Genomic DNA, 23,245 nt, shown 5'->3' on the forward strand with positions numbered 1-23,245 from the left:
CTGCCTACTTAGCTCTCTTCGTCCTTTTGGCCTCGGTGCCGCAAATGCGCTAACACCTTGGCCTTTGTATCACATCACGAGGTGATCTGCTATGTCCAGCCTCATTCCAAGCGGAGGGCATTTATGTTCATCCTCAGCCACCGCCTTAGATTGAGGTGATCACTTCTGTCCAGCCTCGGGATTGGTTTTTGTTGCTTCTCTTTTTGTGTTTTTTTCATTCATGCGTATTCCCACGAGTAGCAAGGAAAGAGTTGGTCACCTCTGGCCCCGCATTACCAGAGGGCTGATTATAACGAAGTTCCGCCCAGTTCCCCAAGGGGATCGTTCGTAACCACATATCACCCAGCAGCCATTCAGCTGCCGGCACGATTCCTTACGCTTTAGCTTGGGTAGGCTAGTTCACGGTGGTATGTTTTGCAAAGGCTTTTGGAGAGGTTTAGTTCCCCTCAACCCACTTATTTCTGCCACTGACCAGGAGTCCGGTGATCCCGTCCGTAAGGCCACATTGGTTTTCCCGGACAGGGCCTCCAGTCCCCTGGTCGTTCCCCTATACGGCACATGAGGATGCGCCCAACATGATAGAAATGGTCAAAGATCTTTGATATCACAAATTCAAATTTGAATGAATGAGTGAATGTAAAATGTTCCTCTACTTGATGTTCTTATTTCTTTTCCAGCTCACAGATTATGTGACGTCGCTTCGAAGAGGAGAATGAAGTGATCACGATGATGAGTACTTCAAGAGAAAACAACAGAGGTTTAATGAAATATTTATATTCTTTTCAACTAATCACAATACACTTTTAGTAATAGTTATATGGAGGTTCCATATAACTATCAAAGATCACCTTCACATCTCTGAATTGCCTTGGATGTTCTCTCACCTCCAGAGTGTCATTGAAGTTGAGATAGAGAAGATTTTCACTGTTTGTTCTGGGCCAGGTAAAATTATTCAGAAGAGGATCTTTTTCCGGTGTTGGATTTCTGAAATGAAAATATTTATGATCATTGCATGAAATTCTACAAAAAAATGATGTAAATATATAAATTTGATAAATAAATTTTTTGATATATCGAAGTTTGAATACCTCCTGGATGAAATTCTGATGTGAAAGAATAATGTGGAATCCAAGGCACACATGCCAAACAAACAAATAACACATGCTTTTCTAGGATGCAAATGCTAATGATGGATCCAAAAGTTACATCATCATTTTGAAATATGATCGATAAATTCACATAGGAATCTTTATATTGAACTAGTACTATGTTGTTGTATCGCTGCTGTTCCAATGTTTTGATAGAATCGGAATCAACGAACTTAGGCGTGCGCAGCGTTATAGAACAGTGCTTTCAAAAAAGTGTTCTACAGTGCTACTAGTGGCGAATTACAAAATTAATTGATAGCCTAAAAACCTTTCTATGAAAAATTACTCATACAAGTCACGTTTCATATGATCGGTTGAGAGATGTAGAAGTTTATCACTTACCAACCAACCAACCAACCAACAAACATCCATTTCTATATATTAGATTCGGGTCATTTTTTGTGGGGGAAATCAGTTTTTCATCGGCCATTTTTGGATATTTTCACCTTATAGAACACCTAATATTGCATCGAATGTTTCAAAATTATTTAACGGAAATATAACGGATCAGCGGAAAACCTGCAGAATCAATTTACTATTTTCAATGCAGAATTTGGCTGAATTGATTTTTCAACTCTTTTGTGATAATTTAATACGACAAACTGATAAATAGTACATTTCTTTGTGACAAATGCTTCTTGAATTCGCGTAGTCAATCATCGAAATGCACCAAAAAAGTTGCCACTCCTACATCTGCATGAAGTCCTCCACCATTTTCAATTTTTTGTTACATCGTGGAAAAAAATATCCAGGAAAAATCGATGGAGTACTTCATATTTTCTAGTTTATCTCCTATGAAGTTACAGATACAAGTACAACAAATGATACAGATATTTAAATTTTTAGTACTCACAGATACTTTACAAAGTTTGTCCACATTTTCACGAACCGGTGAAGTGTCAACCCATCTTCTTCTGGAAATTTGCTCAGATCAGAATTAGAGCCATCGTCCCACATATAATGTAAATCTTCAGCATGAGCCACTCTTCCAGCACCTTTAAAACATAAATTTCAACTTGCTAGTGATTACTTCCATTGAAGAAAATATAGAATCAAACAAATCCTAACCAACATGTAGGTATATATTATCACTTTTTCGACCAAACAATATTTGCACCCAAACTTGACTACTCATGGCTCCTTAGGGTACAGAAGAATCAGTTCTCTTTGTCGATCACTGTTTGATTATTGGAAACAGTCCCTTATCAGCACTTTCTCGGAAATCTCCAAAAGACGACTATATATCATTGAAATCATTCTTATAACTAGATATTACAATTTAAGCTGAACAAAATTATGAAATTATGAAGCAACAACAAAAATGAATTGTGACGCTCCGGGGCGACTGATTCCAGTAGCGCATTTGCTTTTTCAGCTGCAGGAAAACCCGAAAAAACCTGCAGCACCACATCATCTGAAAATCTTGATCTACCAATATCCTCTCTCACAGAATAGAATGTAAGGTATCTTCAGAGGCTCCAATAAAGTCAAGATATCGCCAGAACACTTACTGACACGACTATCGTCAATCTCAAACCAGTCCGTTTCGTCTTTGACCAATGCGTAATAATGACCAGTTTCAATGCCTGAACCACAGTGAACAATGACTGCATGAAGATTATTATAGTGGTCTGCTAGATTGAAGTCTTCATCTATTTCGAACCTTCGTAAGAGTTTGGTGCTTCCGTCAGAGGTTAAGTCATGTTTGAAGGTCATCAGTCTTATCATTAGATTGACTGGTGTCTCAGCTATACTTGCTGCTATACTTGTTTTTGCTACCTCTTGAACATGTACTACAAAGTGAACTTGTGAGGATTTTTCCAGCAAAAGATCTACAGCACGTGATATACTGTACGAAATCATTCAATCCAGAGCGGTTAGGAGTATTGATTCTGCTATTTTTCTGCTCACGAAGAGTATTCAACAGGAACCCTGAGAATTCGGAAAAATTATCTTGCTGTCCCAACGAGTATCTAGTGGACTTCACAGACTCTAGAAAATCGGTTGGTGCAGCTGCATGAACAGGTGTATGAGTTTGGTGAATAAGTAGAAAACATATTCTTGTTCTTGTTCATCGTTAAAACGCCGTTCTTGAAATGCCATTCATGTAGCAAGTTTTTCCTTAATCATCTGGTCCAATATTATAGATCGCGAAGGGAATCTTTGTTTTCATTTTCTACAAAATAAGAGAATTGCTATGGCTACGATCAAATTTTTTGTGGATGATTTCACGAACTGTCATTGTGATGGATGGAGCAGATTTCTCTTTTTCAGTAACAGGTTTATTTTTCGAGTGTATCATGGAGGATATTTGCGATACTGATTTTCAACGACAGCATAAGTTATTTAGATTCGATGCCACATCAAATTTGCGACTATTTTGTAATCATGGGCACATCCTAGGTATGTATCTATAAAGTTTTCGCTCATAAAAATTTATATTCCGGATTATTTCTATCGAAAGAAGAGGACATCATACTGTTATCGCAGATGACCGTCTCCCTCGACCACTATTCACGTTTTTTCTCCAAATATATCTTTTAATAGGTGAAATGAAAAGACACTGTCAATTTTAGATATTCAGAATTCGTTCTTGAACAAACGAGCCTCTTTGTAGACTGACACGTCTCCCAAATATTGGTTGGTGGTAGTGGAGAAAATGAGAACACTTTCATTGAAATTTACCTGGAATGATATCCGTTGGACCTTGTCCCAATTCGCCGTAGTACGAAAATTGGTATAAATAAACTGGCACCTCAGCGGCTATAAGTTCCGCCTGTTTACAAATTGGAGTTATCATTATGTTATCACTGTTCCACTGAAAAACAGAAATGAATTCATTCAGAATGTGTTAGTGTACGAATTAAGTAACTTAATGGTTGAGACCACTAGTAGTGCTTCAACAATTTGATAACGTTTGCAAAAGGAAAGAACATCAATAACCTAGGAACTCTTCTACAACAGCAAATAAGACTCTTTGAAAATTGGTCCAAACACACGGGTTTGGACCAAAAAAACCATCTGAAACAATCCCAGCTATTGAACTGAACAATGTAACTCTGTTTTATCATAGTTTTATCATGTCAAAAGGGTTTAAACTTACTTGAACACTTAGCTGTTAGACAATGGGGGGTGGAAGGCTCAACTTTACTTCTACTTTACACACCACTGATACGTTCAAAAATAGACTACGGAAGTATTGTTCATGCCTCAGCCAAGAAAACTACGTTGAAGCCCCTGGACAAAATACATAATTCTGCCATACGTATCATTTTAGGAGCATAGAGAACGAGTCCAGTTGAAAGTTTATATTGCGAAATTGGGGAACCATCATTGAGTCATCGCAGAATGCAGTTGAGTCTATCGTATGCATCAGCAGTTGCATCACATGAAAACCATTCAACTCAAACGATAACAAATCGGTTTCTTACCTCATATAACCAACCAAGAACTGACCCCCCCTATTACGAAAGGATCAGACGATATCTTGACTCAATCCAAATCCAGAAATTTCCTTCTATATATCCTACAAATATCAGGATTCCACCACCACCCATATCCAACTACCAACTATCCCATTTCAATAAATATGCCACCAATACTAACATCAGTATCCAGAACTTCAGGTAACTGATCATCAAGTATAAGGGCTACAAAGAAATGTACACAGATTCCTCAAAAACTGATGTAGGAGTAGGTGCTGCAGTACTAATGGATCGAACGAATTTAACTTTCAAACTTTCGAAAACAGTAACAATCCTCACAGGGGAACTTTTTGCCATTCTCCAAGCAAGATTATCTCAGACTCGAGCAATAGTCTGCAAACACTCGAAAAAATTTATGTGAGACATCCAATCGGTGAAATTATCAAAAGCGCACTATATAATTTGCAAATTTTGAATAAGCAAGTTGTCCTACTCTGGGTCCCCTCCCATATAGGAATAAGAGGCATCGAAACAGCCGACCGAAGCGCACGTGAGGCAATAATAAATCCGAACCGAAAAGCCTCACAGCTCACTTCCTACATAGATTTGAAGTCATATATAAAAAAAATGCTGAGGGACATCTGGAACAGGAATTGGCAAAATACACAATCCAAACTTAAAGAAATCAAAACAGCGGTAAGACCGTGGGATAATGGAAATCTGCCGAGAAGAGAACAAGTGATCATGACTCGACTCAGAATAGGACATACAAGGCTTACCCATGAATACCTGATATCTCGAGAAGAGGAACCACAGTGTCAAATTTGTGAAATGCCACTAACAGTAAAACACATCATGAAGGAATATCCGATGTTCCAAATAGAAAGAGACAATTACAATATACCTCAATAATTGAGAGAAGCTCTAGGACGACATCAAGTGAAAAATATTATTTGCTTTTTAACTGCTCTCAACCTTATTATAAAATTGTAAATACTACCTAATGATTTGTAATAAACAGACTCCGCCGCTAATAACCATCAGGTTGATGCGGATAAACTGTAGTTTATTGTATAAGTTTGAGAATGTCCATATAGGACGAAACTGTAGTAACGTTAGTTACAATTAAAAATCGTAAAAAACATAGAAATTTTCATTTCTCTTTTCATTAGTATAGTTTCATTTCTTTTCAATATTGTACATTGACGTTTTCCTCTTTTTCATTTTCACTTCTGCTCCTGTGGTTATACAAATCATTCTGAGTAAATAAAGAGATTATAATTATTATTATTACTGGAGTGAGTGAATGTGGTGTTCATCTTCATGTCGAAGGAATTATACAGTTTTGGAAAAAAATAGTAGGTTGGACACTCGCTGGGTATGACTTTTTCGTCTCTTTGTCTTTGTCTCATAATAATTATTTTTGTTTCAAAATATCCATATAAGATACTGGTGTGCATATGGTTCCAGGGTATGACTTTTCTGTTTCAAATTGTCCTTTTGCATTCTGAAGTGCCTGAGCAATATTCACCACATTCTCAAACATTTCAGCCTACACTGTGATCTGAAAGAGTGACTTTTTGTCAAGGACAACACACAAGGACTACAGAAAAGTCCTTGGGGATTGAGGTCTTAGAGCGGTGCCTATAGTAGCGATTCACGTTGGATTTGACTCGTTGAAGCTCAAATTCATTTGGAAAGTCAGGAAGTTTATTCCACATAAACGCAGTTATCCAAATGGTAGAGTTTGGAGTGAAGTTTGAGGTATATCGAGTTGAACTTCGAAACGATGAGCAATACGTCGCGTATTTTCAATATGTACCACTCTTAGTCATTTAAAGTAATTTAAACACCTCCCGTGAAAGTATCTATGAAAGAGAGACAAATATCCACTTTTCCTTCGATGTTCCAGTTTATCAAAGTTGCAAGTGATGATCGTGTCTCCAATCAGATGAACGGCTCTTTTCTGGATAGAATCTAGCAGCTCTGCTTAAAGGCAGAGCTCCATGCATGTAAACAGTACTTCAAAGAAGATCTGATCTGAGCTCTATAAAGCATTAAAAATGCTGAGCTGGTAAAGAACAGTGTTTCAAGCTTTTGAGAAGCAGCCTTTGCAGTTGCAGGGACATGATTGTGCCAGGACATATTGATCTTAAAGATCCTCCCAGCGGATCTGTAATGCCAAACTTTGCGCATCTTGGTTTTTTCCACAACACTGTAATGAGTTTGTGGTCAGAAGATTCCAACGGAGACCTTAGGGTGACTGTGTAAATTTCTGGATTGATTGCTAGGTATAGATCCAGAAGATTAGCATATTCTTCTTCACGATCAGGAATCGTGGTTGGCTCAATTATAATCTGGCTAAGTCCGCTGCTCATTGCAGAAGCCTCAGCTTTGCGATCTTGTTCGTCGTTGATATTTGAAAACTAGAGCTATTCGATATTGTGGACACTGAAGTCACCGAATAAGGAAATATCGGCACTGGGATTATTGATTTGCAGACAGAACATGGTAAATTTTCAATTTGAACCCATTTTTCCTACTGCTTGACAGAAATAGTAAAAACAAAGGAGGACTCTATCAGTTTCAGAGGTATTACTGTATTTCTAAAAGTAGATCAGCTGGCCAAATCTGAACGGTTAGGACAAATATTCATCCCAGATCCTTGTATCAATGTGATGACAATTAACAACAGAACTGGGATACGAAATAATACATATAGAAATCTCACGATTCAAAATATAACATTAACTTGAAGCAATGGTTCACTATGCCATTTCATTTTGAAGCATTTCTGACACCTTGTTCATTTGAAGCTAATTATTGCTAATTTCATAAATACTTGCTATGACTATATACACACAAATCTCTGCGAAAAAGTTGTTTTATTAGGTGTTATATTGTCACTTACCCTGCAATATGCACCAATATCTTTTTGAAAGGAAGTTTTCGTGTACAGTTTTCTCAAGCGTTGGCCAGCGATTTTTTTATTTGCTGGGGACATATGGATCAAATCTGGTATGAGTTTTTCAGGATTATCATCGAGTTCAGCTAAAGCAGTGATATCTGGATCTGAAATTTTGTATTTGGTGAAACAATGTGGTCACGATGGAAGCATATTGAGTATTCTCAAGAATAAATAAAACACCCATGAATGAATGAATGAATGAGTGATCATGGAGAATTATCCATTGTGACTATTGCATTCTTCGTGAGAATAAAAATTATAATTCAAAAGAAAGATGGAATATACAGATATTGATGGATACAATTTCAGAAAACCATTCAAAATAGCTATTATTCAGAAGATGAATATCTTAATATCTGCTTGAGAGCTTGGCCCTTTTAGAGACGTCAGAGGGACGAAAATTGAATATTCGAATGTCAGAACACCAATATCAATGAATACCACCATCATCGGAATGTGACAATGCTATATATTTTTGATGGAGAAGCCAATAATTCGCCAGTAATGGCAAATTATTCAATTAAGTTTGATTGTTCATGATATATTGAGAGTTTTTGAATTTGTTTATTTCCATACTCTTCAACAGGTTAAGTTTCAAACCTTTCTTCTGGAAATGGAGGGGCTTGTATTCAAGTATCCATTTCCAGAAGGAAGGTTTGAAACTTAACCTGTTGAAGAGTATAGAAATGAACAAATTCAAAAACTCTCAATATCTCATGAACGATTAAACTGAATTTAATAATCAACCATTATTGAATTTGTTCATTTCCAGGTAGAAATAGTTAATTATATTTACAGTACTTTCGAAAATAAACTGTATTGATTCGTTTTTAATATGGATTTTCATCAAGCATCGACCGGTTTTTTTCAATCAATGAAAATAAGATATCACATACCCAATCCCGACCACATCCATTCTTCCGAGTTGAATCCCATCAGAATTGGTACTTTTTTGAAATTACCATCCATATACGATTGAAGAGGGGCGTAGGAGAAAGGTCCTTCTTTTTCTATAACTGTACCACTTGCTGCACCACATGCCTTCCGAAAAAAAAATTGATGATTTTCAAATTTTTTTCCGGACTTCAAAAATGGAACTAAATCTTCAAAGAATAAGTTTCGAGTTTAATAGGAAGAGTCATCCAAAAATAAATGGGAGAAATATTTAATTTATATAATATTCAACTGTTATATCATCTTACGTCAAAATATGTATATTTAAAAAAATACTGTCGAACAGTTCAATTTTTTGAGCTGTCTTCTCAATGAAAAGGATGTGATAATTTCCATAACATGACCATAATTCAATAAATAACAAATTTTGGAAGAGAAAAGTTTTGGAATTCTGCTTCTCCATCTTCATAGAAAAAAACATCGGGATTTGTTTTCTTTCCCAAAAATCATTCCCTACCAAAAATAACGTTCAATTTATACAAGATTCCTATGACTGGGATTGAATCAAACGTACTGTGAATGTTGACATGGAAAAATTGAACTCATTCATGACATAATGTCATAATTTTATTAATGATCTTTTGGAGGCCAACGGACTGCACCAAGACGTAGGATTAGGTAGTTGAAGAGATGAATATCTAGAGGTTTTGGTTCTTAATGTTTACTTTCTAGAAGTATGTATCTCTTCAGACACGGTTTGTTTCTTTACTGCTTGGGGCTTTGTTCACGAGATGGAGCTGTTTCTAGTTAACAATCCCACAGTTGAGCAAAGTTAATATTATTCGAGTGCCAGGAGGAGGTGGCGAGTTGACTGTCCTTATTCATCTTTCACTGCCAGAACCATATTGGAAGGTTGTCGCGGGTATAAAAGTGGAAATCTTGCACCTTGACTATCCAACAACCTCATTAATGATGGAACAGCAGAGCATATACTTTGTGCCTGCCTGGCTGGGGATCAAACTAGATTTTTAGAGTTTGGCAGTGCCGTATACTTACCAGCTGATCTGAAAGACAACTCACCATACAAACTAATCGGCTTCGTTAAGAAGCTGGGTTCATTTGGCCGAGTGTGAGCCACAATAAACCCTTATGGGTTGCGGTGGAGGGTCAAATAGACCCACTCACTTTGGACATAACCCAACTCAACCTAACCTAACCCAAGAAGAGGTACAAATGAATACAATATCTCACCTGAAGGAAAGACTCTGCAGATGCTCCTTGTAATACTTTTAGCAGGTCACTTGTATCATTCGAAGCAAAATTTTCATCCAAAATACGTCCACAATCGAAAGCAGTTTTTCTAGGATTTTCTTGTATGAGTCCTCCAGTAGGTGAGCCGCTTTGCATGATAGCGGCCCGAAAAAGCTCTGAAAACATGTTTACTCAGTACTTTAGGAAAGAATCAACAAAAAGATCATTTTGTTGGAGATACATAGAAGCAATCTGGGTGTTGAACAAAATGATGTAAGGTAATTGTACCCTTGACAGACCACTTAAGGTTTTATTCAGTAACAGATTCAAGAATAAGAAAACTAGATTTTATTTTGTCTTCGTATTATTTTCAATAATAACCTTCAATATATCTATTTCAAATAATCACATATAAATATTGTTATTGTTAAATATACATTCTGTATAATGGATTTAATAAGTATGTGCAATATTCATCAAATCGCTGCCTTCACCAACCGGCTTGCCAATATCCACAAATTACCGACCGATTTTGTCCCTATTACCAACCAGGATCACCTTAGTACCGACCATTTCAGCTATACCACCGACCTTCTATGGTGAATATTTAAAAACAAACATATTTGCTTGAAAAAAGAAAAAAAACACACATTTGAATATGCTTATAAATGTATAATAATGGGTTACTGATCTCTGATTAAAACAAAAAAAAACCTAATCACGATAAAACTAGTAATAAAACAATGAAATTCAACCCGATTATGAAATAATGATATGAATGTTTTATTTCATCCATCTCTGGAATTGCAAAGATGCCCCGTTTATTATTAGGTGTCGTTGAATTGATTTTACGAAGAATTTAATTATCTGAATATGTCAATATATCCTCCTTCTCTGGCCATTTCCAATGCGGACCACTTTTTGCCATAGTCTTGATTTTCAAACCCGTTTCATCTGGACCGAGGCTCACTCCTGGAAAATACTCCCCTTCATAAATAATTACAGCATATTCTCCTTCCAGAACATCTAACTTATTTTTCCTTGTGATTTCACTGGAATCAATATTTTCCTTTTCCGCTAGATTTTTCGTTTTCTTTGCTCAGGCTCGATATAGAATCTTCTTTTTCTTTCTTTTTTGCTGACGATGTCGTTGGGATTTCAATAGAGTCGATTTTTTTTTTTCTCATGTTCTTTGCTTTTGTTTTGCTTGGGTTCGATAACAAATCCAGCTTTTTTTTTCTGTTTTCCAGTGATTTCTCTTCTTTTTTCTTTTTTTCGGCTCTGATTTTTCGTTGGTATTCTAAAAACTCTTCCGATGTCTATTGCCGGAGTCATTTTTTTCATTACTTTTTTCAATCTGATCCTTTTCTGGCCAGAATAGAGCTTTCTTGAAAGGGGTCGCGATATTCTTCAAAAGAGGAGGAATATTTTGAAAATGTTTCGGGTTTATCTATATTTTTTTGTGAATCTTGATGCTCAGTGGTTTTCTTTGCTGGGGTAATATTGTACTCTTCCAAGAATGGAAACTCAATATTCGATGAAGGCTGGTTAGGTGTATCATTTCGGGGAAAAAAAAATTCTGAAACACCAGAGTTTCCACAATCTGATATCTGGACTAAAGTGCCTTCTGGTTTCTTGGAGGGAGTTGTGACATTTTTTAAAGTAGCAATATTTTCCAAAGGTGTCTCTGATTCATCCCCATTTTTTTCTGAAGCTTGATCCTCAGTAGTCGTCTTTGCTGGGGTAGTATTGTGATCATCCAACAAAACTCAATACTTGATGAAGGCAGTTTCCATCTTCTGGTGTTTGAACTAAAGTACCATCTGGTTGGTCCCAAATAGAATTACCTATATCCAAATTAATGTTAGAAATTTCGTTATATTCCGGCATATTTGCTTCTAGAGTATTATCATGGTTATTCACTGATTCGGTATCTTCGTCATGGGCGTCCGGAGACTCATTCCTGATTCTTCTCCAGAAATTCAACAATTCTTTATTTAAGAGGTTTCCTTTCCAAATATCTCCACAATTGTAAAATTCCTCTAAAAGTGTACTGTAAATTCTCTTCTCTACTTCAATTGAAAAAGAACTCTTTTGTGAAACACTTCCACTTTCTGCTTGAGATTTAGATGCAACTTGAGTGAGTAGTTTGGTGTAACCAATTCTATTCTGATATATGATGGAATCGGCCGATACTTGATGAAAATCCATAACTAACGTATTCCAAAAACACTTTATTGTGAGATTTTCACTAAATTGTTTTACAAAAACGCAACACGTGTTTCGCCATACAATGGCTTCATCTGGCGTGTCTTTCCAGAAAGACACGCCAGATGAAGCCATTGTATGGCGAAACACGTGTTGCGTTTTTGTAAAACAATTTAGTGAAAATCTCACAATAAAGTGTTTTTGGAATACGTTAATTCTATTCTGATCATATGAATATAATCCACAAGTCCTGAAATCATTTCTTATCGTATCCTCGGTAGCGCTATCACGCTGCAAAATCTTCTCTTTTCAGTTTTTTGCCGTTATTCTCAATACGCCAATTTTGTACTCTATTTTTCCACGAAAGTTTGAGGGGGCGAAACATCTAATGGTTGTAATCGATGTGTGGAGTTAGGCAGAAGTGCAATAAGTATAATACCCTTGTTTCTGCAGAATTTGGTTAGGTGAAGGGTTGAATGAGAAGAGTGTCCATCTAGGAAGGGAATAACTGGTAATAGAATGTTATTTTCGAAGATGCATTAGTCATGCGCCTGCGTACATCTTAGATGTTGCCATATCTACTATTATTACAATAAGGTCGTTAAAAATTTCAGTGGTCAAATGAGAAATATGTACTGCGCCTAATACCAAAGAAATTCAACGTGGTCGGTGATAGAAAACGAACGGTGAAGGGTACATTTACCTTAGTTCCTGGCCGGAAACTTGGAGACCTATAAAAATTATAACTCGATGAAAGTATCGCAAGCTATCAGAATTGTCAGTTTTGACTCTCATTCTATCAGATGTCTTCTTTATATAGAGCTTACTGCATAAGCAAAAGATGAATGTGACGATTCGATCACTAGATAGATAGATCTTTATTATCTGAAATGTAATACAATTTGTCGACAAAGGGTGGCCTGTTTATAAATGAATTAAATTTTGTTTTTTTTAACTATATCTTATTAACAAAAATACAGTGAAGATTGAAAATAACAAACAGAAAATAACAACCAAAAAAGATAGGAAAAAATTTACAAATATGTTTGTTATCAATAAAACAACACAATTTTAAAATTACTTGACATAAATCGTAATATACGTTGTGGTATACCGAAAGACTAGAATTTGTATGGAAAATACTCTTCCAAACTGTGAAAGCACTTTTCTGAAACGAAGTTCTTTACTGATTTTCGAAATTTTTTGAGTTCATTATCTAATGCAATATGTTTTGGTGAATATTCATATATTTTTCTACTTCTATAGATTTGAGACTGCCTGGTCAAAAAAGATGTGGGCAGTGGAATAGCAAGTTTTTTATCGCTACGCGTATACCTTTTTCTATGGCATTCAAACTTCTTCTAATGTTTGTGAAGTAAACAGACACTCTCAAGAATGAATATTTCAAATATTGTTGATATTTTATTCCTACAGAAAATTGGCCTACACGAGTCACCCATCTCCAATTTGATTATTATTCTCAAAGCTCTTTTCTGGATAACGAATATACTCTGCTTCAAAATCTGGCTGCCTGAGCCCCAGAAAATAATTCCATACTGGAGATAACTTTCCATAAGTAAATAGTATGCATTTACTGCTGCTGAAAATTCGAGTTCCGAGATATGACACTTATGGCAATGCAACCAGAAGATAGTTTATTTTTCAAAGCAGTATCATATTTTTAATTACTCTCAATATACCAAGAAATTCAGTTACAGGCTTAGGTACTTTCAATCATTGCTCGTTTCGGAAATGTTCAGCGGTAGCGTATTCGATTCACTCCATTTTTTTTAATTTTCGTAAATCTGTGTGGACAGACCAAGTCCAAGAATCAAGATCTTTATTATGCCAAAATATCGTAGTGTCATCCGGAAACAAGGTATATGCTTCAGATGTATCAAGTTCTGCCACGTCGTTAATATTTCTGACTGTCCGAGCTCTTAAAAGGAATTCCATACTGGAGATGACTCTTCATAAGTGAATAGTTTACGAGATATGAGATTGCTGTTATCGTTTGAATTCTGTTGATTACTAACTTTTCAGTTTTGCCGAATAACTTTGAATAACTTAGTATCACCAAATTCAATAGAGCCATCAAGAAAATGCTACTCAACCAATGTTTTTATTAAGTTTCCGAATACTCATTTTAGGACAGTTCACGTCAACTATGTCTACTCGAGATGAAACATACTCATCGGTATCGATTCTACTGTGGTAGTTTGTAAATACTCATATTATCATAGGTGAATATTTATTTGTTTATATATGTACGTAGGCAACTCCTGCGTTGTTAATTATTTTAACATTTTCACAATTCATTTCTTGGTTTTATTTGTTTATTTAGGAATGCATATACACCTAACTTGCTACAAACATGAAAATGTAACGTAGTTAATAACCCATTTTATTCTATAGCAAGAATAAAATTGGGCCTAGGACTGACCAGTGAGGAACTCCGCGTACAAACTTTCCACTATCAGAAGTGTTGCTCAATGTTATTTTTTGACTTCTACCAGTAATATGAGATTTGAACCATTCATTCGCATTCTGAGGCTGTTCTTCCATAATGAGTTTTTGTAGCAGGATTTCGTGTTCCCCAGATTCCATAACGAAAGAGTTTTTGCAGCACGATTTCGTGTTCCACGTAATCAAATGCCTTAGAAAGATTCAGAAACACTGCCGCCGACACTTCTTTATCATTTAGGGTCGTGTTGACGTTTTCGAGGAAATTAAAGATGGCGTCATTTGTGTTTTATTCGTGTCGGTAGGCAAACTGTACGGAAGCTATAAGTTCACGTTTTTCCAAGAAACCCACCTTTCTACTTTTTTTTCAAAGATTTTTGATAACGTTGATAAAATTGAGATCGGTCTGAAATTGCTGGGGTCATCAATGGCACCTCCTTTGTAGAGCCGTATCACTTTTCCTGGTTTCAAACTAGAAAGAAAGGCACCAGTAGTAAACGACTAGTTTGTAGCTATCAGGTACTGAAGCTGCATCAGGTAATTGCAAAAACAATATTGCTTCACCAGCAGAGTTTTTGTTTTTTGTTTCTTTCATTACTAACCTCAGCTCACTCAAATCTGTGTCATATAAAAACAAGGAATTCATAGGAGAGCTTATCTTACTCAAATTTTGAAGCAGATCAACTGTTGGAATGATATTGTTGGCTAATTTCGAGGCTATTGAACAATAATAATCTTTTAACTGATTTAGGTATATCTTTATCTCCAGATAGTTCTGTTTCTTATATCCTTTCAAGTCACATACTATTGCCCACATTTCTTTTTGTTTATTTTCTGTCCCATCCAGTCTTTTATTGTAATAGGGATCTTTGGCTAGTTTGATAGTATGTCTCTAGATACGAGGAAAATGACTAAAATGTAACAAAAAATATTTTGTCACTTTGGAATTTTCTAATGGTATGCAGGCAACTTGAATTTTTCCTTTAGTAACCTAAGGTTTGGATATTTTCCGTTTTATCAAGCGCAGGCAAAAGGCCTTGCTAAATTTTTCACAGGCAAGTTTCTGAAATTCATTCACTGGATTTTCTGCCCCAGGTATAGAGTTCAAATCTGTGGTCTGAACATAGTTTTTTCTGCAATTCATTCGTCCATACAGTTTATCCTGGTGTATGTTTTCATGTCTGAGAATGTTTGGGGTGAGACAAAGAATAGCCTCGTGATCAGATAATCCTGGATTTATCACTGAGCTTGATACATCTTTGATGTTTGTGCAGACGTAATCTATAACGCTCAATGACAATTTAGATATTCGAAAGGGGCCATCAACATGCATGACTAGATTAAAGCAGTCTAATAAGTTATTGAGTGTTTGGGTATCAGCGCATGTTTTGTTTTCGTAATGTATGTTGAAGTCTCCAGCTGAAATTTTTGATGCAAGTGGGGTTTTGGTCTATAAGTGCGGAACATATTGAATATTTTTGAAAAGATCATCGCAAAACTATGATAAAACAATGTCTGAATTTGAAAATCATCAGATACATTAGATATACATGAGGAATATTCACAACCGAACACAATGACATAAATTCTATGACTTTGATACGGTTTCTGTTGTTGTAAGGAAGAATTAGAATAGAAAAAAATAATTATGTTGGTATTTCACTGATTAGGTTGTAAATTATTGAGGCTAGTGGCAACCCTTCTAGTGTTGACAGCAACGTGTTTGATGATGTGAATTATTTCGGTCAAAAGTCTTAGATAAATATGGTTGAACATTTAGAATCGATGATTGTTCAAATTGAGAAGTGTGCCCATGTTCTCTTTCATGAATAACCAAAGCTGTGTGGCAAGTTAAAATGATTTTTCTTCAATAATTTCATCCTATTGCCCAACAAACATTTCTGTATTAGTAATTGTAAGTTAGAAATGTTTTTGAAGCGTACACGAAACTAACCTTTCTCGTTACTTAACTGTCCCAATACATGCAGACCTACAGAAAACGAACCAGCACTTTCTCCAACAATAGTAACCTGGGTTGGATCTCCGGCAAACAAATGAATGTTTTCGTTAACCCATTCGAGTGCAAATCTCTGATCCTTCAACCCGATGTTAGCAGGGATCGCACTATCATCAGTTGTGGCGAATCCTAGAAATAACTTCGATAACTCTTAGTGAATCAAAAAAGTATACATGTTTTTACCGAACGGTCCCAATCTGTAATTTAAAGTTACCACTACTACACCCTGATCCATGATATATTTTGGACCGTAATATTCGTATGTGCTAGACTCTGCAATATAAGCTCCACCATGGATCCAAACGAGAACTGGTAACTTCTTGAGATAACTTCCAGGTTTCTGAAATATAATTAATAAATGTTCTATTCACTAAAATATACAGAGTGGGGCATCCCATACAACATGGTCCCAAACCATTGATATTTTCGAGATATTCTACATTTCATTATATGTATATGTACATCTGAAGTCAAGGACTTACGAATATTATATGCCTCTAAGCTATTATTTGACTCGTATATTAAGTATACTGCAAAAAAAAGCCAACAAAGCTCTTAGATTTCTGATCAGGACGTAACAAGACTTCCGTAATACTGACTCTGTTCGTACACTTCACATGGCTTATGTGAATAGCCAACTCAGTTCTGCTTCAGTTATTTGGAACCCCCTGTATATCTCTTATATTGAAAGACTCGAATCTATACAAAGCAAATTCGTCATCTATATCAATAGAAAATTCTAACATAATCTCAAAGATCCATTACCAAATTAAATTTCAACTTAATCTGATATCTTTGGCGGATTGACGCCAAATAGCTGATATTACGTTTATGTATGAAATAATGAAAATTGTTTGGACAGCAGTTCTATATTGAACCAACTTTTGATAAATGTACCTCTGTATAATACCAGAGGATTATATTCATTCCAAACAAATCAAAGTAGAAGTAATTATTTGGGAAAGAAAGTTTTTGGTTTTCTACTACTCCATCTTGATACAGAAAAAGGATGAGGGAATCTTCCGAAGGAAGGAAGTAATCAATTTGAAAATAAGTAACTTCCTTTCTTTGGAAGATTCCCTCATCCTTTTTTTGTATCAAAATGGAGTAGTAGAAAGCCAAAAAAATTCATTCCCAAAAATTAATCACTCCTAAAAATATAACCTTTTCAATTCAAATAAGGTTCCTCTTGGCTGGGATCAAATCAAATAGGTGAATGAATGTCATTACGATGTCATCGATGACATAAGCAGATCAAGCTCATTCCGTGACATTAAAAATCGTAATTCATGAATGGTGTGTCATTTCTATAATGTTATCCAATTTGGTACTGAAGAGCCTTGGGGCAAGTGTCTTAAGGCGAAACATCGATGTATACCAGTGAGGATGACAGTGTTCTATGTAAGTGCAATTCGTTACCATTCATTTAAAGTAGAACTCATGTAAATGGTATCTGATATTTATTCCAAAAAAAAATGTTTGAAATACAAACTGGTAGAGAAAAGTATCTTCTGTATAATTCAGTGTTCATATAGAAGTATTTGTTTCGAAAGAATTTTTTTCTTTCGTGTAATTCAATGTTTATATGGAGGAGGACTTTCTTCCAGTTTGTGTCTGAAAGTTACTTCTTTGAATGATATACACATCCATGTATAGAGTCACTTATTTTCAAATTGATTACTTCCTTCCTTTCTCTGGAAGATTCCCTCATCCTTTTTTTGAATCAAGATGGAGTAGTGAAAAGCCAAAAACTTTTCTTCTCAAAAATTATTCACCCCTAAAAATATAACCTCTTCAATTCAGAACTAGGTGTTGTAAATCATACAACTCTATATCCAAATCAATAGAAATTGACATCTTTTCTAATTCCTTCGCAATCTTCACCACGTCTCTCAAGGGTTCATACAATATCTGACTATTGTTTTTTGCACTGCACTGTTAATAACACGATATTGCATATTATTCATAACAATCAAATCATTTATTGTTATTTTCACCTCATCAATTGTAAATAATTTCTTGGATTTGTTCCGTTTTGTATTCCACTGAAAATAAAATAAATATATTGATGAAGGCTGCAGTAAGAAATCATGTTGGAGTCTACAGGGTAGCTCAAAAAAGTGTGAAATATCAAAGTTGTGTTTCGCTACAGTTTTGAATAGGTCAGGAAAAACTTATATGATTCAATACAGAGTACTATGTACCGTTTCTCAATATTATACAGCATGTTGAAAAATCATAAATAACTTCGTTATTTCAAATAGAAATACCCTATATTTTTTTTCAGTTTGAACAATATAAAATTCAATTATCTTCAATTCAATTGCTTGAATGCTTTCTTCAACAGTCATAGACTAGTATTTTCAACCAGCTGATATTTACTTGATATTGTTCATTTGAATTTTGAAATCTTTACTGTCAAATCATGAATTTGGAGCCTTCGTTTGGCGACATGGAAACGAATAAAAAAGTAATTCTTCTTTAGGGAAACAATAGTTAAATCGAAAGAAGATAATCACTCACCAGAGGTGTATAGACATTGATGTACAAACAGTCTTCTTTGATTTCAAGATTACTATATTTGGAAATTTTTTGGTAACACACTCTTGTATTTTTCGTGGTATCCAGTATTCCATTCCAGGGTTGGACTTTCTTGGGAAGCTGAAATATTGAAATAGTAATTTTATCTACTAGCAAGTTGACTGATTGTATGTTGTAACAATGAGAAAGAAACAAATGGAGTGTGTCTTCTGAAAAAAGCAACATACTAGTAATCATGGCACTGACGCAAATTTCTCATAGATTGAAGAAATAAGCGAAGCTACGGCTCTCAATAAATGACACTTGTCTAAAACCTTCAAAATATTGTGTTGTATTCTGTATTCAGTGGTACCATTTTTCCAAAACCGCAGAAATTAAATGATGACATATGGATGAAAAATCATTAGTTTTCTCAATCTGAAAGTTTTTATATAATTTTTGTGTCCCTATAAATATACAAAAAACAACGTTATTGAAACTGGTATAGAGTCGAAGAAAAAACACAAAATGAAGTGCTCCATTTCAAATGAAAATATGATGCGATTGTGACTCACCTGTAATCTGTTTTCACCAACAGGCGGTGCAGCGTATGGGATTTCTTGGAAGGCATAGTAATCGTTCCCATTTTCACTTTTCAGGATATGTCCACGAATTTTACCTTCCCTAAGTTGAACTATAGTATCATCGTCCAGTTTCTGCAATGGAAATGCTGTATATAAAGACTAGGAGTAAGCGGAGGACATCGATGATTCCAGTTTTGTTTCACAATCAATACGAATTTTGACATTTGTAGGTATATTCAATGATTTTGTCCCAGTTTTTCATTGAAACATTGAAAACCAGCCAATTATTTCCATATATGGGCAGAAAATAACCAGGAGGCATTGAAGAAGATTACTTTAACTTCAACAAGATTTTGACTGAAATCGAAATAGTTCGTAGACTGTATTGAGAAAGATACCTCCTAGTGGTTAGTGTTGCAGATATTTGTCGTTCATTCAGCAGCAGGAACTAGCTGCAACCATTCGAGTAGCGTAGAGGTTGGAAGAAATTCCAAAAATCGACAATCTTCAAACTCGAATAAGAATTGTGACTATACTTTTGTTGATTGAACTTTTTTTATTCAAATTTAAGAATAACATAAAAATCTTGATAATGTCCAGAATTCGTGCTTGGATTATTTCTTTTTCGAAGTGATATTTGAAGTCTTTGAAAACAGTCCTTGCTGGAATATGTTTCACTAAGTGGACGGACCAGATATCATAGTGAGGCAAATCTTCGAGTAGGATACCGCAAGGTATCTAAGCAAGTGAACGATGTGTTCATAGGTAGGTCTCATCAAATGGCTAGTGAAAGGTTACGGTGAGAAAGCCAGCCACAACTCTCTTTAACCTTCTCTGCTCATTTAACCGTGGAAACGTTGCGAAGAGTATTCGTGCATTCAATTTGCTGGGAAAGAACTCATAACTCAGAATTTCAAACTATCTTTCAACACACGATCATAGTGCACGAAAATAACATCACTGACCAGGCTGAAGCTAAATAGTTGACAATTATCGTTGTTAGCCTGCTTGCATATAGCCCCTCTAACTGACCTCTCTGTAAACTTAGATCAGGGGCTAGTCTACAGAGAAGATGGATGTCGACTTTACGACCTTACGACTCGAACTGACCTCCGTGTGAACTTAGATCAGTAGCTAGTCTACAGAGACGATAGATGTCGAGTTTACGACTCCAACTGAACTTCCTGTAAATTTAGATCAAGAGCGAGAACTTCTCAACCTTCCAACTCCTGACCCAATAACTGAACCTAAAATAAAATGTTAGTGGTGCAGCCTGGAACCGACTGAGTCGTCTCCTCACGAGCGAAGAAACTTATGAAACCGCCATGCACCAAATTCTTGAGCGACGTACACAGAATCTATCTCAGGTGGAGAAACAAACCACCTATGAGCAGGTTAGCAAACGTTTGCTCACAAAAAAGCCCTGCACGGGTTAATCTAAGGCATCGTCAGGTGTAGCTGACATACAAAAACCCTCATATGGAAAGGTAGTCGCGGATATCAAGGTGGAAATCTTGCACCTTCACTATCCGACTACCTCATTAACGGAGAAACAGCAGAGCATATACTTTGTGCCTGCCCCGCTGGTGACCGAATCAGGTTTTTAGAGTTCGGCAGAGCCGTATTCTCACCATCTGACCTGAAAGATCACTCACCGTACAAACTAATCGGCTTCGTTGAGAAGCTGGATTCATTTGGCCGAGTGTGAATAGGTGTGAGCCACAATAAACCCGTGCGTGTTGCGCACGCACTCACTTTGGACCCAACCTAACTCAACCTAGTCACTACCATTTTACGATTCTTTCTCGTATGATCTCGGCGAAATAAGAAAAATTCAGACTATTTGAAACAATTTGGGAGATTAGAATAACTCAAGCTATTTCTCAGGCAATATAAAAATTCTATGCAGAAAAAATATTTTTAAAATTATGGAAACCAAATAATTTTATGAATAGTGGAGATGATGCTGTTTATTTTTTCGAAGATAAGATATCTCCTACATTAATCGATTGTGATTCTCGTTATTTTTCATTATGAAGTGAGGTGTGTTTCAAGATTTGAATAATCAAAAGATTTGATAACATTGATGAAATGACTTCAGATTGACAGGATAATTTGAACGACTGCTTGAACGTCATTGATTATTTATGAAAATTGATCAATTGACATGATTTGATATCAATTATCTGGGGTTTTTCTCCATTAAATTGAAAGTTTGAGTTTTTTTCTTGACTTTAATATTTATTCAAGGTTCATATGTTTTGACAATATTGGCACTGCTATCGGGAACAAATTTGAAATGTTCATATAAATGTTGCTATAAATAGATGGATGTAGCCGTTACTACGTGGTAGGAAATCATAATGAAAAAAAGAGAATTGAAACTTTCATCACTTTTATTTGTGAATAAAGTTACCGCAGTTTCGTCCTATCACGACATTTTCAAACTTTCAAATGCCAAAATTAAATACTTTTTTCCTTTTATAATAAATAACATTTTTTTTATGATTCAGATTCGAAATTATTTCGTCTCTCGGAAGTAACTGTTTCAAAATGGCGTTTTTTCCAGTTTCAGTCTGAAAATTACTTCATCGTGAGGAGTTCATTTCAAAAATGTTTTGCTCTTCTTCTCTCTACTAAAGATTCACACAAAGTTTTTGTATAGAAATGAAGAAATAGAAAACCCAATACTTTTTTTTTATTATTCTCTCCCTCAAAAACATCCCTTCCAATAAAAAAAATCAACTGTATCAGAAATGATATTGTATAACTATTACCAAAAGTTTCAATAAGACAAAAATATTAAGTCGTAAATTCCTTGACAGGACACTTTAGATTGAATTGACCCCCTTGATTGAAATGCCAGCTGTGTGAATGAAAATTTGCAACAAACTAGAATGTCATATCCTGGCAAAATGTATGTTTTACGAAACTGATAAAACCAGTGATTTCAGGATATCACTATAGCTTCAAACTTGAGCATTTGCAAAGTAATCAAGATATTATGATTGTGAAATTCAATCCATTTCCCAAATCTCATATTCATGTAAGATAATATTCCTAAACAGTGTTTATAATAAAAAAATTCATTTTTCACTTACTCCAGTAGTTGCTGCATGTGATATACTAAGCAACAGCAAAAAACCATTTATAGCAAATACTTTCCTCATGTTTATGGTAACGACAAAATAATCACTGACTGCGATTCAGATCATCTCAATCGTTTTATATGATTTCGATTGGAAAATACGTGGGAGAGAGTGAAACAAAATGCAGTCGAGAGAAGAAGAATCAGTTATACACCAAAAGTCCTTGCTAAATTTTCGGAAGGTCATGTAATATCTTATAAAATATATTACCAGAGCTGTGAAGGAATTCAACACCCTTGCGCCAATTTTTACATGCTTTATATTAGCTTCACCTGTTTGTATGTATGCTTGTTTGTTTGTAACTCTCCAGCTCGGGATCTTTAATTGACGGAATTATCGACATTATTGCTTGATCTATTCCCGGACAGATTGCGCTGTACGCAACATCTTTGATATATTGATATTATTGCTTGATCTATTCGCGGGCAGATGGCGCTGTACGTAACCTCCTTGATATAATTCGAACTCACTTCACATGTATTTCTTCATTTGAAAAAAGTATTTTTTTCGCTATCACGCGAGTCCGCTGCCTCATTTGTAACCCTCCTTTGTGTGCCTGCTGCTTTGGGCTTGGTAACTGATTTTCAGGCTCCCTTTTCGGAATCGGAAAATATTAAT

The 23,245-nt window shown here is 35.5% G+C and overlaps 1 protein-coding gene across 1 annotated transcript; it reads right to left on the minus strand.

The window, feature by feature from the left end:
- Positions 1-758: 758 nt before the first annotated feature.
- Positions 759-22,736, minus strand: LOC111512244 (juvenile hormone esterase). Its single transcript, XM_074178758.1, has 11 exons — positions 22,580-22,736; positions 19,470-19,610; positions 18,898-19,035; positions 16,558-16,714; positions 16,312-16,503; positions 9,687-9,862; positions 8,438-8,582; positions 7,485-7,645; positions 3,834-3,966; positions 2,002-2,143; positions 759-984 (listed from the first exon to the last, which is right to left on the minus strand). Exons 1-11 carry the CDS (start codon positions 22,646-22,648, stop codon positions 804-806), a joined length of 1,635 nt encoding a protein of 544 aa, XP_074034859.1. The 5' UTR covers positions 22,649-22,736; the 3' UTR covers positions 759-803.
- Between the last annotated feature and the right edge of the window lie 509 nt (positions 22,737-23,245).

Source organism: Leptinotarsa decemlineata, unplaced genomic scaffold (assembly GCF_025532065.1).
Source record: "Leptinotarsa decemlineata unplaced genomic scaffold, Ldec_3_MD MMD2_tig00004307_RagTag_RagTag, whole genome shotgun sequence".
Lineage (NCBI taxonomy): Eukaryota > Metazoa > Arthropoda > Insecta > Coleoptera > Chrysomelidae > Leptinotarsa > Leptinotarsa decemlineata.

What these genes read in the sequence shown, in the direction of transcription:
- LOC111512244 (XM_074178758.1), bottom strand. Translation starts at nt 22,648, where the DNA reads ATGAGGAAAGTATTTGCTATAAATGGTTTTTTGCTGTTGCTTAGTATA. An exon ending in TTACAGATTGGGACCGTTCG is followed by an intron (nt 16,504 to 16,557) that starts GTAAAAACATGT and finishes AGTTATTTCTAG; the next exon opens with GATTCGCCACAACTGATGAT. An exon ending in TCCAACGGATATCATTCCAG is followed by an intron (nt 2,144 to 3,833) that starts GTAAATTTCAAT and finishes TATGTTTTAAAG; the next exon opens with GTGCTGGAAGAGTGGCTCAT.